This window comes from Loxodonta africana, chromosome 23 (genome assembly GCF_030014295.1).
Source record: "Loxodonta africana isolate mLoxAfr1 chromosome 23, mLoxAfr1.hap2, whole genome shotgun sequence".
NCBI lineage: Eukaryota > Metazoa > Chordata > Mammalia > Proboscidea > Elephantidae > Loxodonta > Loxodonta africana.
In genome coordinates this window covers 46,226,994-46,247,740 of record NC_087364.1, presented here as the reverse complement: position 1 = coordinate 46,247,740, position 20,747 = coordinate 46,226,994, and the positions used below count along the sequence as shown (strand labels likewise).

Here is a 20,747-nt window from a genome sequence, read left to right as displayed (position 1 = left end):
GAATTAAAGGCATAAGGTGGGCAAATTGATTGTGACCAATCATGAAAAATCATTCTGAGGTCTCCAGATAGCTGTGGCCAATTTACAAGAATAAGGTTGATGAGTTCTAACCCTCCATAGTCTTTCTAAAATGAGTACCAATGCTGATAATCTAGGATAAGGTCTTCTTGGGAGGATGACACACCTTTGGCAGCATGCACCTATCCATGTAAGTATTAGCATGGTATGTTCTTCAGTCATCCTACCTAGGTTTTTGAAATGGGGTATAAGGAATTTTTCTGTTATTATTATTAATATGCCCCAAAATATGGATAAATGGATAGCATTATTTAAGTTCATAGGAAAAATATTGATGTATAATGCACCTAGAGCTTTAGTGACTTGAGTTTGGGACACTATAATCTTGGGGCAAGTGAGGATTTGTTGGGAATAAAGGATTCTGTTTAAATATAAATGAAAAAATAAGGACAATAACCTGCCACGTTCGCACATGTGTTTAGCTACCCAAGCAATGGTAAATTTCACACAGTCCCAAGAATACTGTTTATCAAAGCAGCTCCCAGGTATTGGGATGAACCAGAGGCTTTCAAAGTGTTGATTGATCACTCCTTGCTAGCAGTTTACTAGGATTACACAGCCTCTGCAAAATCAACAGCCTGGAAGAAAGTGACACGAGGCTTGGAACAAAGGCTGGAATGTTAGGTTACCAACTGCTTTACATTACACAAGTACATCAATTAATATTCATAAAATGTCTGCAGGTATGACCTGCTAAGAGTACAGAGGGAACTGCATAAGCCAATTCAGTTTTCTACCCCCAAAGGTACCCTGGCTACCCATCATTTTTACCTAATAGAATCGTGAAAGAATAGTAGGAGGAATCTGCCTGTCTTTATACCTACTGATGGGAGAAAGATGTGGCAGTCTGCTTCCCTAAAGATTTACAGCCTTGGAGACCCCATGGGGCAGTTCTACTCTGTCCTATAGAATCACTATGTGTCCCAATTGATTTGACAGCAATGGATTTGATTTGGTTTATACCTACTGAACTTCTTAAAACTCTTGGGAATATCAACAGGGTAGTCTAATGTATGTACAGTTTGAGAATATCTGTCTCTATTTACATCCATCAGCCCAGACCTAGGAGGTATTTTCAGAAGTTTGCCAACAGCACTGTAGCAATAGAAGAGCAACAAGAAAGCTCTTTGTGTTATTTTATCTTCCAGGTATTTCACTAACCAAAGGGTCGGCAGTTCGAATCCGCCAGGCGCTCCTTGGAAACTCTATGGGGCAGTTCTACTCTGTCCTATAGGGTCGCTATGAGTCGGAATCGACTTGACGGCACTGAGTTTTTTGGGTTTAAGTATTTCAAGGCGCATGTTCTTTTTGAAATGGTGGAATTCGGGATGTTTATGGGGGAGAATTAGACTGCCCTACCCAGGGTATAGGGAAAGAAATCAATTATTCCCATGACTTTTTCTTCACTTTCGAATCTTAGGCTGAAATCATAAAATAGGTTTATTGTTTCCCATCAGCAAATTTGGTCATTGTTCTGGAATGTGGGATAGAAAATGATACTGGTGAGGAGTGAGCTTCTTGGATCAAGTAGACACATGAGACTATGTGGGCAGCTCCTGTCTGGAGAAGAGATGAAAGGGCAAAGGGGGTCAGAAGGTGGCGGAGTACACACAAAAATAGAGAGTAGAGGGAAGGAGTGTGCTGTCTCATTAGAGGGAGAGCAACTAGGAGTATATACCCAAAAACCAACCCAGTGCCATTGAGTTGATTCCGACTCATAGTGACCCTATAGGACAGAGTAGAACTGCCCCGTAGAGTTTCCAAGGAGCACCTGGCGGATTTGAACTGCCCACCCTTTGGTTATACAGCAATGTGTATATAAGTTTTTGTATGAGAGACTGACTTAATAAAAATTAAAAAAAAACTGGTCATTGCTAATTTGCCAATAATGCCTATTTCAAATATAAACCTTCCATCTATCGAATTCTGTCCAGGCCATTTTGTGCAGCATCAATGAAACCCTGGCAGAGGAGGGTTGTGGAATGAGCACATCTTTTCATCCCCTGTCACTGACCACATTAATCTTCCTTTACATTTGGTTTCAACAAGTGTTTATTGAGAGATTTATTAATAGGGGAGCGGTGGAGAATGAATTGTTCATGAACCATTTCAACACTTTTTGTTATCTGAATGTAGGTAGACCTGAAAGATACTGATCTTCAAGTGCTGTAACTTAAGACCGAAAGGCGTGAGAATCTCCCCTAATAATAAGGATAATAACAGTGATAATGATTTTGGCATTTGCATGTTCCCCTGTGGTTTGTAAACGATGCTCAGGTGCACTATTTATTCTGATTCTTACTACGACTTTGTGTCCTAGGAATTTTATAGACTGGTGTTGTCCATAGAAATACAAATGTAAGTCACATACTAATTTTAAATTTTATAGTAACCACATTAAAACAGGTAAAAAGAAACCAATATATTTTATTTAACCAAGTATATTCAAAACAGTGCTATTTCACTGTGCAATAAATATCTAAAAATCATGAACTGATATTTCTTATTTTTTGGGTACCAAGTCTTTGAAATCTTCTGCTTGTTTTTAATCTTACACAACCTCTCAATTTGGAGTAGCCACATTCCAAGTCCTCAGTGGCCACATGTAGCTAGCGGCTACCATATTGGGCAGCACCAGATATAGCTATAAAGAAACTGAGACTCAAATAGATTAAGGGACATTCCTAGGACCATACAACTAGTTAGGTGGACTCGAACCCAGGGTAGTCTTCTGGTTTAAATACGAATTGACTTGGGTCGGTGGTTTATAGATTATCTGAATTTGCTTGTGATATTGTAAGTTGAAACTATAAAATGGGAAACTGGAGATGTTAGGAAGAAATATTCTGTTACATAAAGTAAGGATTCTTTATTATTGGTTCTGAAGATGCCATGTCGTTTTTGTTAGCTGCCATCGAGTCGGACCCTGACTCATGGTGACCCCATACACAATGAAATGCTGCCTGGTCCTGTGCTGTCCCCATGACTGGTTACAGATCAGACTCCTGTGATCCATGAGGCTTTCATTGGCTGAGTTTTAGAAGTAGATCTCCAGTCCTTTCTTCTTAGTCTTTCTTAGTCTGGAAACTCTGCTGAAACCTATTAAGCATTATAGCAACATGCAAGTTTCCCCTGCCAGACAGGTGGTCACTGCACATGGGGTTTATGGGCTAGGAATAGAGCCCCAGTCTCCCACATGAAAGGTAAGAATTCTACCACTGAACGACCAATGACCCCAGAAATGCCATAGAATTTAAATTAAAAAAAAACAAACTCCATATGTGATTCGGATGCATGTCTGATTTGGGGATTGCTGTTCTAGTGTCTGAACTCCTTGAAGGTTGGCTCATTTCTGTGTTCCCCCATTACTATATTCATTCATTTAACAGGTATTTAGTGAGCAATGGCTGTGTGCCAGGCACAGAACTTAGTGATGGGGAGGAAGTGGTGAACAAAGCAATCAGAGTGCCTACCTGCAAAGTATAGTTGATTCATAACAGGTTCCGTAATAAATGCTGGCAGAATTGATTTTAGTTGGCAATACTTGATATTGGTTTACCATTTTCCTTTTCTGGAGGACTCAGTAAAAATCCTGAGGGATGGACATTGTTGTTGTTTGTAGTTTATTGTTGTCAAGCCAATTCTGACTCATGTTTTTGTTAGGTACTGTTGAGTCAATTCTGACGTATAGTGACCCTGTGTACAATAGAACAAAACACTGCTCAGTCCTGTGCCATCCTCATAATCATTGCTGTTTGAGCCCACTGTTGCAGCCACTGTGTCAATCCATCTCACGAGCGTCTTCCTTTTTTTCGCTGGCCCTCTACTTTGCCAAGCATGATGTCCTTCTCCAGGGACTGGCCCTCTTGATAACATGTTCGAAGTACTTCAGACAAAGTCTTGCCATCTTGTTTCTGAGAAGCACTCTGGCTGTACTTCTTCCAAGACAGACTCGTTTGTTCTTCTGGCAGTCAATATTCTTCGCCAACACCATAATTCAAAGATATCAATTCCTCTTCAGTTTTCTTTATTCATTGCCCAGCTTTCACATGCATATGAGGTGATTGAAAATGTCATGGCTTGGGTCAGGCACGCCTTAGTCCTCAAAGTGACATATTTGCTTTTCAACACTTTAAAGAGGTCTTTTTCAGCAGATTTATCCAATGTAACACAACATTTGATTTCTTAACTGCTGCTTCCATGGACATTGGTTGTAGATCCAAGTAAAATGAAATCCTTGACAGCTCTGATTTTTTCTCCGTTTATCATGATGTTGCTTATTGGCCCAGTTGTGAGGACATTTGTTTTCTTTTTGTTGAGGTGTAATCCATAATGAAGGCTGTAGTCTTTGATCTTCATCAGTAAGTGCTTCAAGTTCTCTTCAATTTCAGCAAGCAAGGTTGTGTCATCTGCATATCATAGGTCATTACTGAGTCTTCCTCTAATACTGATGCTGTGTTCTTCTGCATATAGCCTGACTTCTTGGATTATTTGCTCAGCATACAGATGGAATAAGTATGGTGAAAGAATACAACCTTGAGGGACATCTTTCCTGATTTTAAACCATGCCGTATCCTCTTGTCCTGTTCTATTGATCTATGTACGGGTTCCACATGAGCACAATTAAGTGTTCTGGAATTTCCATTCTTTGCAATATTATCCGTAATTTGTTATGATCCACACAGCTGAATGCCTCTGAATAGTCAAACACTTTCTGGTACTCTTCGCTTTCAGCCAAGATTCATCTGACATCAGCAATGATATCCCTTGTTCCAAGCCCTCTTCTGAATTCAGCTTGAATTTCTGGCAGTTCCCTGTCAATGTACTGCTGCAACCATTTCTTAATGATCTTCAGTAAATTTTACTTGTGTGTGATATTAATAATGTTGTTTGATAATTTTGGCATTCTGTTGGATCACCTTTCTTTTGAGTTGACTGGCCAGGAAGCTGTCCTCCAAATTTCATGGCATAGACGAGTGAGCACCTCTAGTGCTGCATCAGTTTGCTGAAACGTCTAAATTGGTATTCTGTCAGTTCTTGGGACCTTGTTTTTTTGCCAATGCCTTCAGTGCCGCTTGGACTTCTTCCTTCAATACCATTGATTCTTGATCATATGCTACCTCCTGAAATGATTGAATGTTGACCAATTCTTTGTGGTACGGTGACTCTGAGTATTCCATATTCTTTTGATGCTTCCTGTATCGTTTGATTTTTTGCCCATAGAATCCTTCTACATTGCAACTCAAGGCTTGAATTTTTTCTTCAGTTCTTTCAGCCTGAGAATGCTGAATGTGTTCTTCCCTGTTCGTTTTCTAACTCCAGGTCTTTGCACATTTTATTATAATACTTTACTTTGTCTTCTCAAGCCACTCTTTGAAATCTTCTCTTCAGCTCTTTTACTGCATCATTTCTTCTATTTGCTTTAGCTGCTCTGCATTCAAGAGCAAGCTTCAAATTCTCTTCTAATATCCATTTTGGTCTTTCCTTTCTTTCCTGTATTTTTAATGACCCCATGCTTTCGTCATGTATGATGTTCTTGATGTCATCCCACAACTCATGTGGTCTTTGGTTATTACTGTTCAATGCATCAAATCTGTTCTTGAGATGTTCTCCAAATTCAGGTGGGATATACTTAAGTTCGTATTCTTGTCCTTGTGGACTTGTTTTAATTTTATTCAGCTTTAATTAGAACTTGCATGTGAGCAATTGATGGTTTGTTCTGCAATTGGCCCCTGGCCCTGTTCTGACTGATGATATTGAGGTTTTCCATTTTCTCTTTCCACAGATGTAGTTGATTTGATTCCTATGTTTTCTGTCTGGTGAGGTCCACATGTATAGTCGCTATGTATGTTGTCAGAAAAGGTATTTACAATGAATAAGTCATTAGCCTTGCAAAATTCTATCCTGTGATCACCAGTGTCGTTACTATCATCAAGGTCATATTTTCTGACTATGGTTCCTTCTTTGTTTCCAGCTTTTGCATTCCGATCACCAGTAATTATCATTAAATCTTGACTCCATGTTTGATCAATTTCAGGCTGCAGAAGTTGGTAAAAATCTTCAATTTTCTCATCTTTGGCATTAGTCGTTAGTGCATAAATTTCAATAATACTCGTATTAAGTAGTCTTCCTTGTAGCTTATGGATATTCTTCTGTCACTGACAGTGTTGTACTTCAGGATAGATCTTGAAATGTTCTTTTTGATGATGAATGCAATGCCATTCCTCTTCAATTTGTCATTCCCAGCATAGTGAATCATATGATTGTCTGATTCAAAATGCCAGTACCAGTCCATTTCAGCTCACTAATACCTAGAATGCTGATCTTTATGGATTCCATTTCGTTTTTTGACGACTTCTAATTTTCCTAGATTTATATTTTGTACATTCCACTTCCTGATTATTAATCGATGTTTGCAGATGTTTCTTCTCATTTGGAGTTGTGCCACATCAGAGAATGAAGGCCAGAAAGCTTTACCCAATTCGTGTCATTAAGGTCGCCTCTACTTTAAGGAGCAATTCTTTCCCAGTTGTATTTTGAATGCCTTCCAGCCTGAGGGGCTCATCTCTGGCACTGTATCAGACAGTATTCCTCTGCTATTCATAAGGTTTTCACTAGCCAGTTTTTTCAGAAGTAGAACACTAAGTCTTCTTCCTAGTCTGTCTTAGTCTGGAAGCTCCTCTGAAACCCTTCTATCATGAGTGGCCCTGCTGGTATTTGAAATACCAGCATAGCTTCCAGCATCACAGCAATCCGCAAGGCACCATAGTACAACAAACTGACAGACAAGTATGGAGTTATATGTGCAGGGACTTTTTGTTTACCTATTTGCATTTCTTTAATAGCAAATATGTCTGAAGAGGTTGCAATGTGAAGAGGACATAGTACAAACTCTGAACTGAGTATCTTCGTTAAGGTCATCTATTAAGCATCTTGAATATTTTGAGTTTGTGTGTATGCACACATGTGTGTACAAGCATGTATAGATTCAGTGTTAGCTTTCCATCTTTCAGTGGAGCGTTTTTCCTATATCCTTAAACAGACTTAGGACACAATTTATGTGATGACTTTTGCACGTTTATGCTAGAACATACTAATTTAGAGAACAAAAAAGAGGTACAACTCAATATCTCCAGTGCTTTGGATGAAGCTTTCAAGTCAACGAATACACCCACAGTTCCCTTCAGACAACTCTGACATAAATTGGTTCTGATGAAAGCCGAATACCACTTTTTTTTTTTTAGTTTTCATTATTATTGCCTTTATCAGAATTTTTATAAATCATAACATTGAACATCTGTGAGTGAACATCTGAGAATGATAATATCAGCAAATTACATGCTGCAACATTGTATGTAGTACATATTACTAACAATAAGATGTACAAAAAACAAGGCAAAACAAAACAGAAACAGATGGTCGTAAATGCGATTCCTCGTAACTTGAATACATGGTAAATCTGGGACTACCTGTATACATTGAATTATTTTCATGAGTAAGCAACTTTGCTGGATTTCAGGGGTTTTGCAGAGAATCAGGCACCCATGGCCCTGCCCCTCACCATCTTACACTCTGGTGGACTTTTGGAGCAGTTATGCTTTAATAATCTTTCCTACTTGGGCTCACTTGAATTTGGGGTGTGCCAATTGCGTGATCCTTTTATGATTCACCACATATTTACACTGTTTTGTTTTTTGCATTTTGACTTGATTTATATAGTGGAAGAATTTGTAACCCACTTCTTTTTCACCTAGAAGCAAGTCTGTTCAGCTGGCTTTTCTTCAGCCGAGTATTTTCATTTGACCTCTTAAGCTAGCTAAACTTTGAAGAAAAATGCAGATAGGCCTTACTGTTTGAATGGGAGTAGAAATCCAAGAGGGTTAATTTAAAAATTTATAAATCCTTGTACTATGCAAATTAATGGCATGTAATGTTTTTTCCAGGTGACTTATTTTGACTTAGCTATGTCCAAATAAATGTGTTTATTTAGTAGAGCGCTCTGCTACCAAAAACTGACATGTTAAGCATCTCCTATGGCTCGTAATATGTACCAGGGTTGTGGACCACCCTCTGTTTTCTCATTATGCCAAATGATGGAAAGTGGAAATCACTCTAATCCTTTCTTCTGTGCCTGTGGTACCTCTACAAATATGATAAACTCAGTCCAATTAAAAGTCATTACTTTTTCAAGGCTCAGATGCAGTCTATAACCTTTGTTTCATAATTGTCTCCCTTACCTGTTTTCATCACAAGTTGAGGTTTTAATAGTCTTGCTCTTCAGTATTCTCTTAAAGAGAAGGAATATCACGTTTAGTGTTGAACGTGGTAGTCTTTGTTTTCTGTGCCATTCACTTGGCTCTATTCAACGTGGCTTTATATTATAAGTTAAGTCTTCCTGGGCATTTGTTTTATCTCCCCAACTAGATTGCAAGTCCTTTGAAAGCAGCGATTTCACCTCATTCTTCTTCGTGACTTCCTGTGGTGCTTTGCATGTAGAAATGTTGTTGACTAAATGATTAATGTTTTGTGGCATATGCTAGATCATAGTTCCTGAGATTTAGTGGTGGTGATGAGTATTAAAAAGTTAAATGAAATAGACATATTGGTAAAACAACAAAACCAACAACAGCACAAATCCTGTTAGGTTATTGTTTAATTAATTCTATAGGCTTCAGGTGTCTCTCCTACTCCCAGTGGATTTTTTTAAACATTAGATACTTTTGATATAATTATAATATTTGTAATTTTTCCCCTCAGGCATTCATGGTTTACATGGGTTGATCCACAAATATCTATGAATCAGCAAGCATCTTTGATGGTTAGATGAGTCAACTAGAAATTTTCTGTCTTCTTTAGCTCTGAGATTCTACAATGCTTTAAAAAACGAATATCTTAATTAATTAGATGGAGGGTCAAGCAACATCATGCCAAAAATTTTTTTAAAAATTAATTAGCATAGCTATAACCTATGATAACATACAAGCAGTTTGTTAAAGAAAATCTGCCTGAAAAATTGAATAAATACATAAAATGGTCAGCAAAAGCAGAAAACAAAATGACTGAGATTTTGTTCATTCTGAAGAATAACACCTGGATCTAAGTAAGAGTCATTTTATATCACATTGATGTAAATGGGTAGCAAAATCTTTTATGCGTGTGCTACTAAGTATGAAGTTATGAATATCTGATTTCTTGGCATTCCTTTTTACAAAGCACCTTCACAAATAAATAGTTCTATTTTGGGAGTTTTTTTTTTCACCATATTAACACAGCTCTCAAAATTTATTTTGCTACTTTGACTTTTGTAGGCATGTGTGGGTATTATCTGGGAAAAGAACCAACCTTTGGTGGGCAGATGAAACACCAGAATGCAATCCCAACAACCCAGTGCCCTGGAGTCGACTCGTAGCAATAGTACTACCATTTTCTCTGATGACCCTTGCTCTTGGTTGGTGCAACTGGAGATTCTAGGGTGATCTGGCCAATCTTCCCTCTGAACGTGGCATCGTTCTGAGGTCAACCAGAACTATCTCTGTTCTGTTTGGAGCAACTTTCAATTCAAGCTGGATGATAAATGTTGTGGTTGGGGCCATTTATAGGTTGGTTGAAGTTTTGTTGGCATCACAGCAGCCCAACCTGACTCACAGCTTTTAAGTCTTCTGTCCATGAAGTAAACCAAACAGAAATACATTTTCACTAGTTACATGACAGGGAAACCATCCATTTCTTTGTGCGATTTTCTCTTGGCTTATTTTGTAATGAACATGGGGGAAATACTGCTTTAGAACCTATTGGTTTCATCATTTTATGAATTATTTAGAAACAGGATAAATGACTCCTATTTTGGTCCTCACCTTACTGCGAGAACTTGGTTGTACTCAGAAATAAATGCGAGTGACTGCAGTTCCTCTAATAATGGAAATAAGAGGTTTAATCTTTAAAAAAAATTAGTACATATATGGTTTTAATCACTCTAAGGCTATCGGTTTCTATGAGATTATCTACAAGATATTGCAGCGGCCCTTATAGGGTCGCTATGAATCGGAATCGACTCGACGGCAGTGGGTGGTGGAGTGGGTATCGCAGAGTTAGTTACACTCAACTCTTAATAACCATCACTCCTTCTAGTCTCATTTTAGGTCTTATTCTATTGCATTGTCATATGCCTGTTGCCACCTCTGCCTTTACTTCTTAAGTTAAAGCTCCTTGAAGGCAGAAATTTTATTCAATTCTGTATTTATCCTTAGCAACTTGCACAGTGCCTGACCTAATACGGTGGCAAATAAATGTTTGGGGAATGGGTGAGTGTGAGAGGTGCATTTTTGGGAAAGGCTATCACCCCAACACTTCAAGCATAACTTTCCTTTTAATGTTAGAAAAGGATTTACATCAGAGCACTTTTGTAGTCTACCCACAAAATTTCATTTTGAATTTATAATCTCTATAAATTGAAGCATTCACAAAAACCTTGTAAAGCCAAGGGCATCTGTTTAATCCTTCACATTTCATAGTATGGAGCTCCCCAAAGATATTGAAAGTCAAATGTGTATTTATTCCATGGAGGAAACTTTACCAACCAGTGCAAAAGTTTACTGGCACTAGCTGGTGATATAATAGGTAGTTTAAATCCTGCTAACTGCAAATAATTTTTCAACAGTGTTTATGATTGTGGTAGAGTTTAGTGAGGCAGAAGTACAGATAACATAAATATTTCTACAAAAGCTGATTGTACTGAAGCCATAAATAAATTAGACCCAGTTTGTAAATAAATTTAGTTTTTGCCAGCAAACATTTATAATCCTCTCTTGCTGCAAACGATAGTAATTTATATAGAAGAGGTCCTGAATGCCTCTTTTTAAAAGTCAGTTCTCGTTAGGAGGTTGTGCCTGGTGCCCGTCAAGTGTCTTAGACCGTGTGACTCAATTAGACATGAAGGATACTGTACAGACCACCTAATGCTACTAGTTATTGTACATGTTGATAATGACAGTTTCCAGAGACCATGCATGGTTTGGTAGTCTATGAAGTTGTCATATTATATCATTCCCTTAAATACCTAGCTTGTGTTACCACTTAGCAATGTTGAAATTACCCCTTCTCAAATCATAAGTGCTATTTAGTGTATGCATACACATATACATTGCACATCTGTTCATATTTTTCTGAAAACATTTTTATCAAAGTGTATAATATTTTCTCAAAATTAAAAAAAAAAAAAAAACCATCCTTTATGTTTTTCAATGACTTTCTATCCATGGAATGATTTGAATGATTTTACGTTTAATAAGATGTAGTGTGAGGAAATTCAACATAGGGGTTTTTAGACTTGGAATGGGGGCAGAAAATTGTGCTTCTTGCAACCATCTAAACTTATTTTATTCTCAAGATACTGTATCTTGCGATGGCGCCATCAGAGGCTAAGCTGAAATTAGTCGTATCGAGGAACTTTCTCCACAGAATCACTTTAATATCGGAAGTCATTATTGTCTTTTAGTTAGCAAGTCTTGTGAGAACAAGGGGCATTGTTCATTTTCAAATAAAACCAAATTCGGAGACGCTCACAAAATTCTATTCTCCACATCTTATCAAGCCAAGAGAGTGGTTAAATTAGTATTCTATTGCTTGTTCACATTCCTTTTTTATCAGCAAGCCATTGCTAGAACTCTCTCTTCTACCAGACACGCATAATTATATTCTTTTCTTTACGTAGGACTCCTGACGATAGGAAAGCTTTTCTGTTTTGTAGCAATCGGGAAGAGTCTGCATCAAATCAGCTGTGCGAATAAGTTTGAACTTCCATCTACTCTGTGTGTTCAGTTCTCCCGCACACCTATCTTTGTTTACCTTGTGGTAGAAAGTAGAGCTCAATCTCATTTACTTTTAATGTTCATCTTTTGGGGGTTATTTTGAGTATTTTATACCCAGATTATATTAGAATTCAGTCTTCTTGCTACAGAATGCATTTTCCCCCCTCCTTCCTTTAGCCTGTAGCTCCTGAGTTTTGGTCTTTCCTTTGGAGGCAAGAGGGATCTCTGCCAAAAGCCACCAAGCCACACTTAGGTAATTACAATAAACAAGTTGAGGCCCTCATTTCACATGCAGAGCTGAATGGAGCAGAGCTGTGGTCAAACGGATCCCAGTCACTTGTCCATTAGCAATGGCACATTAATGCTCCCTCATGCCCCCGTTAAACAGTTTTTTTTTTTTTTAAGGAAGCAAATCAGGTCATTCTTTAGAATGTGAAGGGCTGCAGCTTTCTTCTGAAACCACCATCAACAACATAAACCACACATTCTGCCCACACGTAGACCACAGTCCTCACCAGAGGGCAGTCTACTTAATGTGAGAATAACAGCCCAGTTTTATAAGCCTCTACTGGGAATAAACTCCAGTTTCACTGGTTAGAGCAAGGTTAGGAAGCCAGAGTACAGTCTCTCCTAGGGTTCACGTTGGGAGAGAACAAACCAACTTTCAAAGCGTCTTTCCAGGAAATACATTTTATAAGGTTTTGGTTCACCCGTCTTTACCATTCTTTGGTTTTCATTATGTAGAACCGGAGATTACTTGAGTAGAAGGGACCTGGGGATGAACTTGTCCAATTTACTTGTTTTATGGACAGGGAAACCAGTAACCAGTTGCTGTGAGTCAATTCTGGCTCAGGGCAACCCTTGTATACCAGAGGAGAACTGTGCTGCTTTATAGGGTTTTCAATAGCTGATTTTTTAGATCACCAGGCCTTTCTTCCTAGGCATCTCTGGATAGACTTGAACTCCCAAACTTTTGGTTAGCAGCCGAGTGCATTAACCACCCCCAGGGACTTCAGGGACTCCAGGGACCCCCCAAAAGTTACAACTCTCAAGGTTACTCCAGAGGTTAGTGATATATTGCTGAATCTAGACCTCTATCCCAGAACTTGTGGCATGCCTGCTTTCCCCAATGCAAATGGGAGACTTTATGGTCCTCCATCTTGACCCATATGGGAGTTGTAAAATATTGTCTATACCTTCCTGATGCTGATACGCTTCCTTTTCTGACAATGGTTAGTCCTCAGCTAATGTGTCCAGCCCTAAACTAATGTGTTCCGTCATCAGTAAATTCCTGCCTGTGATAGTCTTTTCTTAAATACCTGTTTAAACAGTAATTTAGATAAGAGTGTCCCATTTGTGTGCAACAGGAAATGCCTGCCTTCTTTTAGATATGCTGGCAAATAATTACTGTAGATACGGCTTAAATACTGAAAGGCTGTACCCTGGTGGTTTCAGACTGCCTGAGGGGTAACCACCCAGTCTACTGTGACACAAATTCAGGGCATTTCTACTTTATACTAAATGAACCTAAAGGAAAATCACTTTGGGGATGTAAAAAGCTTAAGAGAAAAGCCCTCAGGTCAAAAGTTGCCAGAAGTCTCTTAAAGATTGGTATTGCTAAAAGAAAGTCAAGGCACATAGTTATAATGTAAAAGAAACATTATCTGTTCTTACCTGGCCATTCCAGTGGGTGTTGGTCATTGGAGCTTCTTAAAAACAGAATAAGCCAAACATTAACCAGGGCGTGTTTTCCCTTGGAATAGAACCCACAGAGCTTTAACCTCTTTATTTTAGCTGTTTTAGATTCTGTAACTAGACACCAAAGGACTTTCCTGGTACCTCAACTATTAATTTTCTAGCAATTTTTTTCCGTAACCATTTTTAAAAAAGCTTAGCTCCATCTGATGAGGAACTTTCAAAAAATGGCCAAGTCTGTTTCATAACAGCCTCGGAGCTACCAGTTTAACACAATCCCCAAACCATACTTGCTTAAGGAAGTGTCAGTGAAATTCCTAGGAGAGTGGAGAAACTCCCAGCCAAATTTAAAAGCCACAGGACAAGCAAGGGGTGTGCCACAGTACTATGAGAAAATAGATGTCTGCCCACTGATTTCGTCCCCTACTTGCAGTTCATGTGGTATTCTTCCCCATCTCCCTTACTACACTGCTTCCCAACACTCTTCCAATTATATATAAATTTTTTCTATTTGACAGTCCATAAAAGAAATATTTTTAGAAAACATTGGGGGAAAAAGTCCCATAAGGAAGAGATGAAATACCATAGAACAAGGAAGTGACAAATACTAGAGGTGCAAGGAAGCTTAAAAGGTCATTTAAAAAATTCCATGCATCAAGCAATGTTGATAGATTATTTTGCAAAAATAATGGTCTCCAGAGACATGGATTCTACAAGTGCAGCCCAGTGTCAAAAGACTCCATTTAAGTCTATCTTCTTTTTGTCCCCCACTCCCCACCCCCCCCGGCAGTACATGCCAAAGACTGTGTCCATCAGGAGCTTCCCATTCTATCAGATGCTTCTGTTTTCTAGACCTGTATTTCTGGATCCTTCCTACAGTCCTTCACAGCTTGTTGAAGTCAGTTTTCTGGAAATTCATTTTCCTTACTTTTACTAGTTTCCTTTCTTCTTTCACTGGGATCTTAAATTTCACTATCTTGGGGCCATTCTCACAGAATATTCTGCTGGCCAGTTCCTAGCCTCCTTCTTTGTTCTGTTTGTGCATCTGGCATTACTTGGGCTCCACCCTTTTCCCCAAGCCCAGCATGCATTTATTGGCTGTGTTGCTCGTGTAAAAGAACTGGCTCCTGGAGTCCTCTGCTGTCTCACAAACATGCTGCTGTAACCACTCTGGAATTGCACTAACAAGGGAAGAAGAGCATGTCCGGTCTTAATTTCTGAAGGAAATTGATGTCTTCCCCCCGCCTCCCCTGCCCGCCATTAGCAGGCACCAGCTCATGGACTTATGCTCATGTGCTCACGTCCTGTAAGGAGGTCCCTGGTGGGGCTTTGAGGTTTGGCAGCGCTCCTCTCCTCCTCGAGCTGGGCATGCATCCTTATTTCTCAGCCACGTGTAATCCTTCCTGTCCGCTTGTGAGTTGGGCACAAAGTACTGGCGCTTGGGCCCACCCTCTCTTTCGTAGCAATTAACCTTTACTACAGAGCTTCCTTTGAAGTTTGCTCATGTTTTTATTACAAAACTGCAATGAGGAACATAATGGGGGGAAATGTCTAAATTTCTGAGTTACCTAATCTGTTCAATTCCCTAGTTGGTCTCCTCCTGGCAGTTGTTTCATGTAGTTATGATCTCAAACAGTCTGCCTGAGATCTCAAATCATGTTTCTGTCTCAGCCTATTTTTAAGATTCGTGAGCTATTGCACACACACACTGCAGATGCACTTGAATGTGTGTATTCTACGCTTATATGTATATGGCTGAGTGTAAATAACTGATTTCTTGTTCAATGTCTACAGAAATCAGTCTTATTTCATAGTCAAATTATGCATCTATGTATTGCATATAAATATCAAACTATTTAGTTGCTGAATATTTTCTAGCAATGAACTAATATGAAGAGAGGAAAATTATTTATGTTACTATTACTAATGATAATGCTGAGTGATAAGTATGATGATGTGTACTGAATGCTATTAATGGGGAAACTCAGGATTTTGAATGGCATCTGCCCAGAAGATTTGCAGTTAAACCAGGCAGAGAAGCCAAAAGAAACAAATGGTGAGTTATATAAAACCCACAAAAAGAGAAGGCATTTTAGGCCAGCCTTGCAAATAAGAACCAAAGAATTACGAGTAAAAGGGGATTTTTTTTCTAGCCTGCCGTTCACAGGAGCTCAAATAAATGAAATCATTTTTCTCTGCTTTTCACTCAGTAGTAAATCACTGGTAATCCAAGGCTGGTAGTAAAGCAACTATGAAATTCAAAGAAAATATCAGAGAATCTTTTTTTTTTTTCTTCCTCAGAATGGATAAGGACTTTCTAAGAAAAAAACCACAAAGAAAAAAAACAGTTCCATAAAAATTAGTTTTTTTTAATATAGTAAAAAAAAAGCCCCACTAAAAAGCTAAATGGTAAGTGATCTCCTTGGGAAAATTAGAAAAAACTATATCAAAGGGTTAATTTCTCTATCATTTATAAGACATACGATAAAAGCCCAATTAAAAATGGACAAAGACAAATAACAATTTGCAAAACAAGAAATATGAATGATAAATAAAAAAAGTTTAGTCTCAGTAATCTCCTAGATGTGAATTAAGGCAATAATAGGTATATAATCTTCCCTGCTGTATTAATAAAGATTAAAAAACAAGACATAATAAATGCCGGCACAGTTGGCAGAAGTATAAACTTTCTGGAAAGCAACCTGCCAATACCTACTAAGCTTACTTACAGAGATCTAACGTAGGGAGATTAAGATGAATGAATATAATGTGTAAGACTATTCATTTCAGTGATATTTATGGTATCATAAAATTAGAAGCAACATAAATAAATACCATGGAAATACACCCACTTTTCACTTATCAACATGGTTAGGTTCCAAAGACCAGGTAGTTATGTGAAAATCAGTGTTATGTGAAAATGCAGGATGACTACATCAGATCACAAAATGGAGGATGACTACATCATTACATAACTGCCAAATTATATCGTTAGATAACTGTAAAATTACATCATTACGTTAACTGCCAAATTATATCAGTTTATAACTGCCACTGAGAATCATGGCTCAGCCAAATCAACATATAACATTAACCATCACAGGGAGCATTACTCTTGTCTCTCACCTCAGCATTTGTTACTGCCAGATGTATGTCATTAGGGTGCAAATTAGTCAGATAGTAAATTTTTTACTATTGTTGTAAATGCAAAATGTTGGATAATGAGATAGTCGATAAGTGAGGAGTAGTAGGTGTAGTTTATTGTGTATTTATACAATAGAATATTATGCAACAAATAAATGTAATTTTAGAATACATTAAAAAAAAATAAAGAAGCATTCAAAATAAAATATCAAGTGAAAAAGCCAAAAACCAAACTATTCACATAGTATGGCCACAATTAAAAAAAATTTTTTTAAAGACATACGTTTTTAGAAAACAAAACAAAAAATATGGTGTAAAAGTTAAAGGGAGGCCTCGATTTGGTCACCCCGGTCCTAGTCAGCTGATTTTGGAGATGCTGTTTAGGTATTTGGAGATGATGTTCAGGTTCTACATTTGCAAAACGGGAAGATTATTCTTTTCATCAGGTTTTTCTCACTGGATTATTGTGAGGGTCAATATACAGATACATCTATGGAGGTTACGATTACTGGTGTTATTTCTGCAATTTCATCTTTACAGATTCTGATGTCCTTTCAACACGGAACTCTCCTCAAGTGGAAACCTATCTTAGTTATTCCGAGAGTCACAGAAATAAATGTAATATAATCAAAGCGTGGGCTCTTGCCTGGTCTCTGGGTATTGGAACGCTTAAAATTTGAATTGAAGATTCCAAGAGTGTTGAACTGATTTCCAAGAGTGTTTCCCAAGTCATCTGCCTGAAATCCAACGATAAGTCTGTCTTCTGTCCTTACTCATTTAACGACATGCCTAAAGGAAGCATGAAGCAAATTACAGTAGCAGGCAACTCAGCTCCAAGAAGTTACAAGCATTATTTATCTTTATGGGACCACTGATGTGTATAGCGCTTCTTACCTGATACTCACCTAGTTGTAAATGTGCCAGTCTCTCAGTGTGATATCTGAGCAATGCTTTAATTAACTACAGTTAGAGCCGAGGGAGAGGATCTACCAGTTTCCCCCCAATAACAGGAATTAATGGAGATATGATAATTGAGGTAGTTTGTCATTTAGATGAACTGTTTCAGTAGGTTTTTGGATCATTCTTGAGTAATGGACATGGAGGCATTGGTTGACTTTGGTTTATGCAAATTATTCAATGTGGTACGATAAACTGCATTTGCTGTTGAACATTTTATAATGCTAGATTACATTGAAATACTGTTGCATGTTTTCATACATAAAACTCAGCAGTTTTGTATTTCCATTTTTTGTCACCACGGCCATTTTATATTTATTTCAGATAATACTAGATTAACAGTGGCTTGAAAACAAATGGCCTGGGTTTGCATATACATTAAATGTCTGTGTGTGGAGGACTAGGACAAGGAGTATTTCTCCTGTATTTGCTTGGCCTGTGGAAGTTGTTCTTTAGGTTTCATTAGAGATTTTTTTTTTTTTTTTTTGTCATTGTAAGCAGAATTGCATTCGGGCTTTAAATTCAAATTCTTCTGCTCAGCAGCCTGGATACTCACATTATTTTGTCTCTGAAGGAATTGAAATCTAAATGCACTAATTTAGGTTATGCACTGGAGAATTTGTGGGTAACTCAGAAGTCATGGAGTCAGCTACGCCGGTGGGAGGGTATAGGTGCGTTTGTCTCTGTCTTTTTTTTTTTCAGATTTGAGATCACTCTGATGGAAGTGACAGTACGACTGATTTAACCCTTTGAGGAAATATGGGAATTTAAAATTTTTTTTTTTAGTAAATAATTGCTGGAAGAGCATGGTTCTATTCCTTAGGGTGCCTTTTAGTTTCCTACTATTGAAATAAACAAATCTATAGGTTTTTTTTAACTGTCCCGTGCCCTCTAAGGTATACCAGTTCTGGAGAAAAACAAAATCTTCACAATGGGTAATAAATCCCTTTAAGAATCTGTAAAGTAACTGTGTTTGCAGTAGTTGAATGTTACAGTTCTGGAGAGATGTTTTTATATGTTTTTAGCTGTACCAAGAGCATCAGTGAACTTTTGACTCTTAGGTTGAAGTGCACAATTTCCCTGATGGATAAAATTGAATGGACTTGGCCAAAAGCGTTTGGACCCTGAAGTGTATCTCTCTGATAATGTTTCTTTGGGTCATTATTAACACTGTTTCTTTGGAGGCTGGGTTGAGAGAAAAGTTTGTGTTTTGTTGTGTTCTATATCTGTGGGTTTAAAGGTACTTTGCAGAATCAAAATAGTTTTCTATATTTAGTAGAAGACTATTAATTTGGTTTAATAGTTCAATGAAATTATGTATTAGGTTATTTATCTATTTAATGAGTACTTTTTAAGCGCTTATATGCAGATCTCTTGGAGAATTCCTAAGATGTGTGAGTTCTGACTCCTCTCTCTCAAGGGAATATAGCCTAGTTGGGAATAAAAGAATCATACGTATCAAAACCTAAGTAGATTTGATATGTATGATTCCAATGCAGTAGCATTTTACCACCAAATTGAGGGGGGGAAATGGTGTAAGAATGCAAGGAAGAGGGACACTTGCATCAAATGGGATGACCATCGAAGGTCTCGGGGACCAGCTGGGAGGATGACTGGGTTGGATGGGCAGAGGAGCACATACAGGGTCATCAGGCAGAAAGATCAGCAGAGGAAACACTTGCTGAACTCAGAAGACAGGGGTCAGCTTATTCTGGCCAGTGGGAGAATCAGAAAGGGAGAATGGTTCAAAATGAGAGAGGTTTTATTTGAAATCTGAGAGGTTTAGATTTTACTCAAGGACAGTAGGACTTACTGAGGGCTGTTGTTGTTGGGTGCAGTCGAGTTGATTTTTGACTCATATCGACCCCACAGGACAGAGTAAAACTGCCCCGTGGTGTTTCCTAGGCTGTAGTCTTTTCAGGGGCAGACCACCAGCTCTTTCTCCAGCAGAGCTGGTGAGTGGGTTCGAGCACAGCACTTAATTGTTGCACCACCAAAAACAAAATGAAAACAAAAAACCCACTGCCATCAAGTTAATTCCCACTCGTAATAACCCTATAAGACAGAGTAGAGCTGCCCTGTAGGGTTTCCAAGGCTGTACTCTCTACAGGAGCAGACAGCTACATCTTTCTCCCTCGGAGTGGCTGGTGTGTTCAAACCCTCCACTTCTTGGTTAGCAACCAAGCACTTAACCACCATGTCACCAAGGCTTCTCCTTATGCCACCAGGGCTTCTTTTGGAGCTATGGAATAGGAAAAAAAGTGTGCCAGGAAGATATATCCTGCAGCATTGTACAGGCTCAGTGTTGAGGGATAACTGGAAGAGGCTGAAGGTTGGGAGACCCATTTAGAGAGGTATGATACTAAATGTGTATCAGCGGAGCTTCCAGCCTAAGATGGTCTAGGAAGAAAGACTCGAAAACCCCACGGATCACAATGGTCCCAATCCACAACCAATGGTGGAGATGACACAGGTTTGGGAAGTGTTTAGTTCACTTGTACATGAGGTTGCCATGAACTTGGAGTGACTTGACTGCAGGTAACAAAAACAACAAAAAATCTGGAGGAACTCATGAAGTTCTTATTTATTCACAGGTAATGAGTATGTATATGGCAGCTACTCTGAAATTTCTTTGGAAGAAATGCCAGATGCAGACGGAGTAGCCGGGACTCCTTCCCTCAATATTCAAGAGCCATGCTCTCCAGCCACATCCAGCGAAGCATATACTCCAAAGGAGGGCTCCCCTTACAAAGCCCCCATCTATATCCCCGATGATATTCCCATTCCTGCTGAGTTTGAACTTCGAGAGTCAAATATGCCTGGAGCAGGACTAGGAATATGGACCAAAAGGAAGATTGAAGCAGGTGAAAAGTTTGGACCTTATGTGGGAGAGCAGAGGTCAAACCTGAAAGACCCCAGTTACGGATGGGAGGTAAGGACGCATTTTGAGGGAATGCATTTGTGTTTATTTAGTTGTGTAAAGAAGAGATTAATTATTTAAATGGCCATATAATAAGCAAATCCCATTTGTTGCAGTAGGTCCTCAAATACGTCATTAGAATGATT

General features: G+C 38.5%; 1 protein-coding gene across 8 annotated transcripts in view; it reads left to right on the top strand.

Annotated features, from left to right (window-relative positions):
* The window catches only part of MECOM (MDS1 and EVI1 complex locus), a 632,521-nt gene that overhangs the window by 295,620 nt on the left and 316,154 nt on the right, over window positions 1-20,747 (top strand). For all 8 annotated transcript variants that reach the window (XM_064275445.1, XM_023555523.2, XM_023555527.2 and 5 more), the window contains exon 2: window positions 20,276-20,613. In XM_064275445.1, coding sequence (XP_064131515.1) covers window positions 20,276-20,613 — 338 coding nt within the window. The remainder of the gene's footprint in view (window positions 1-20,275; window positions 20,614-20,747) is intronic.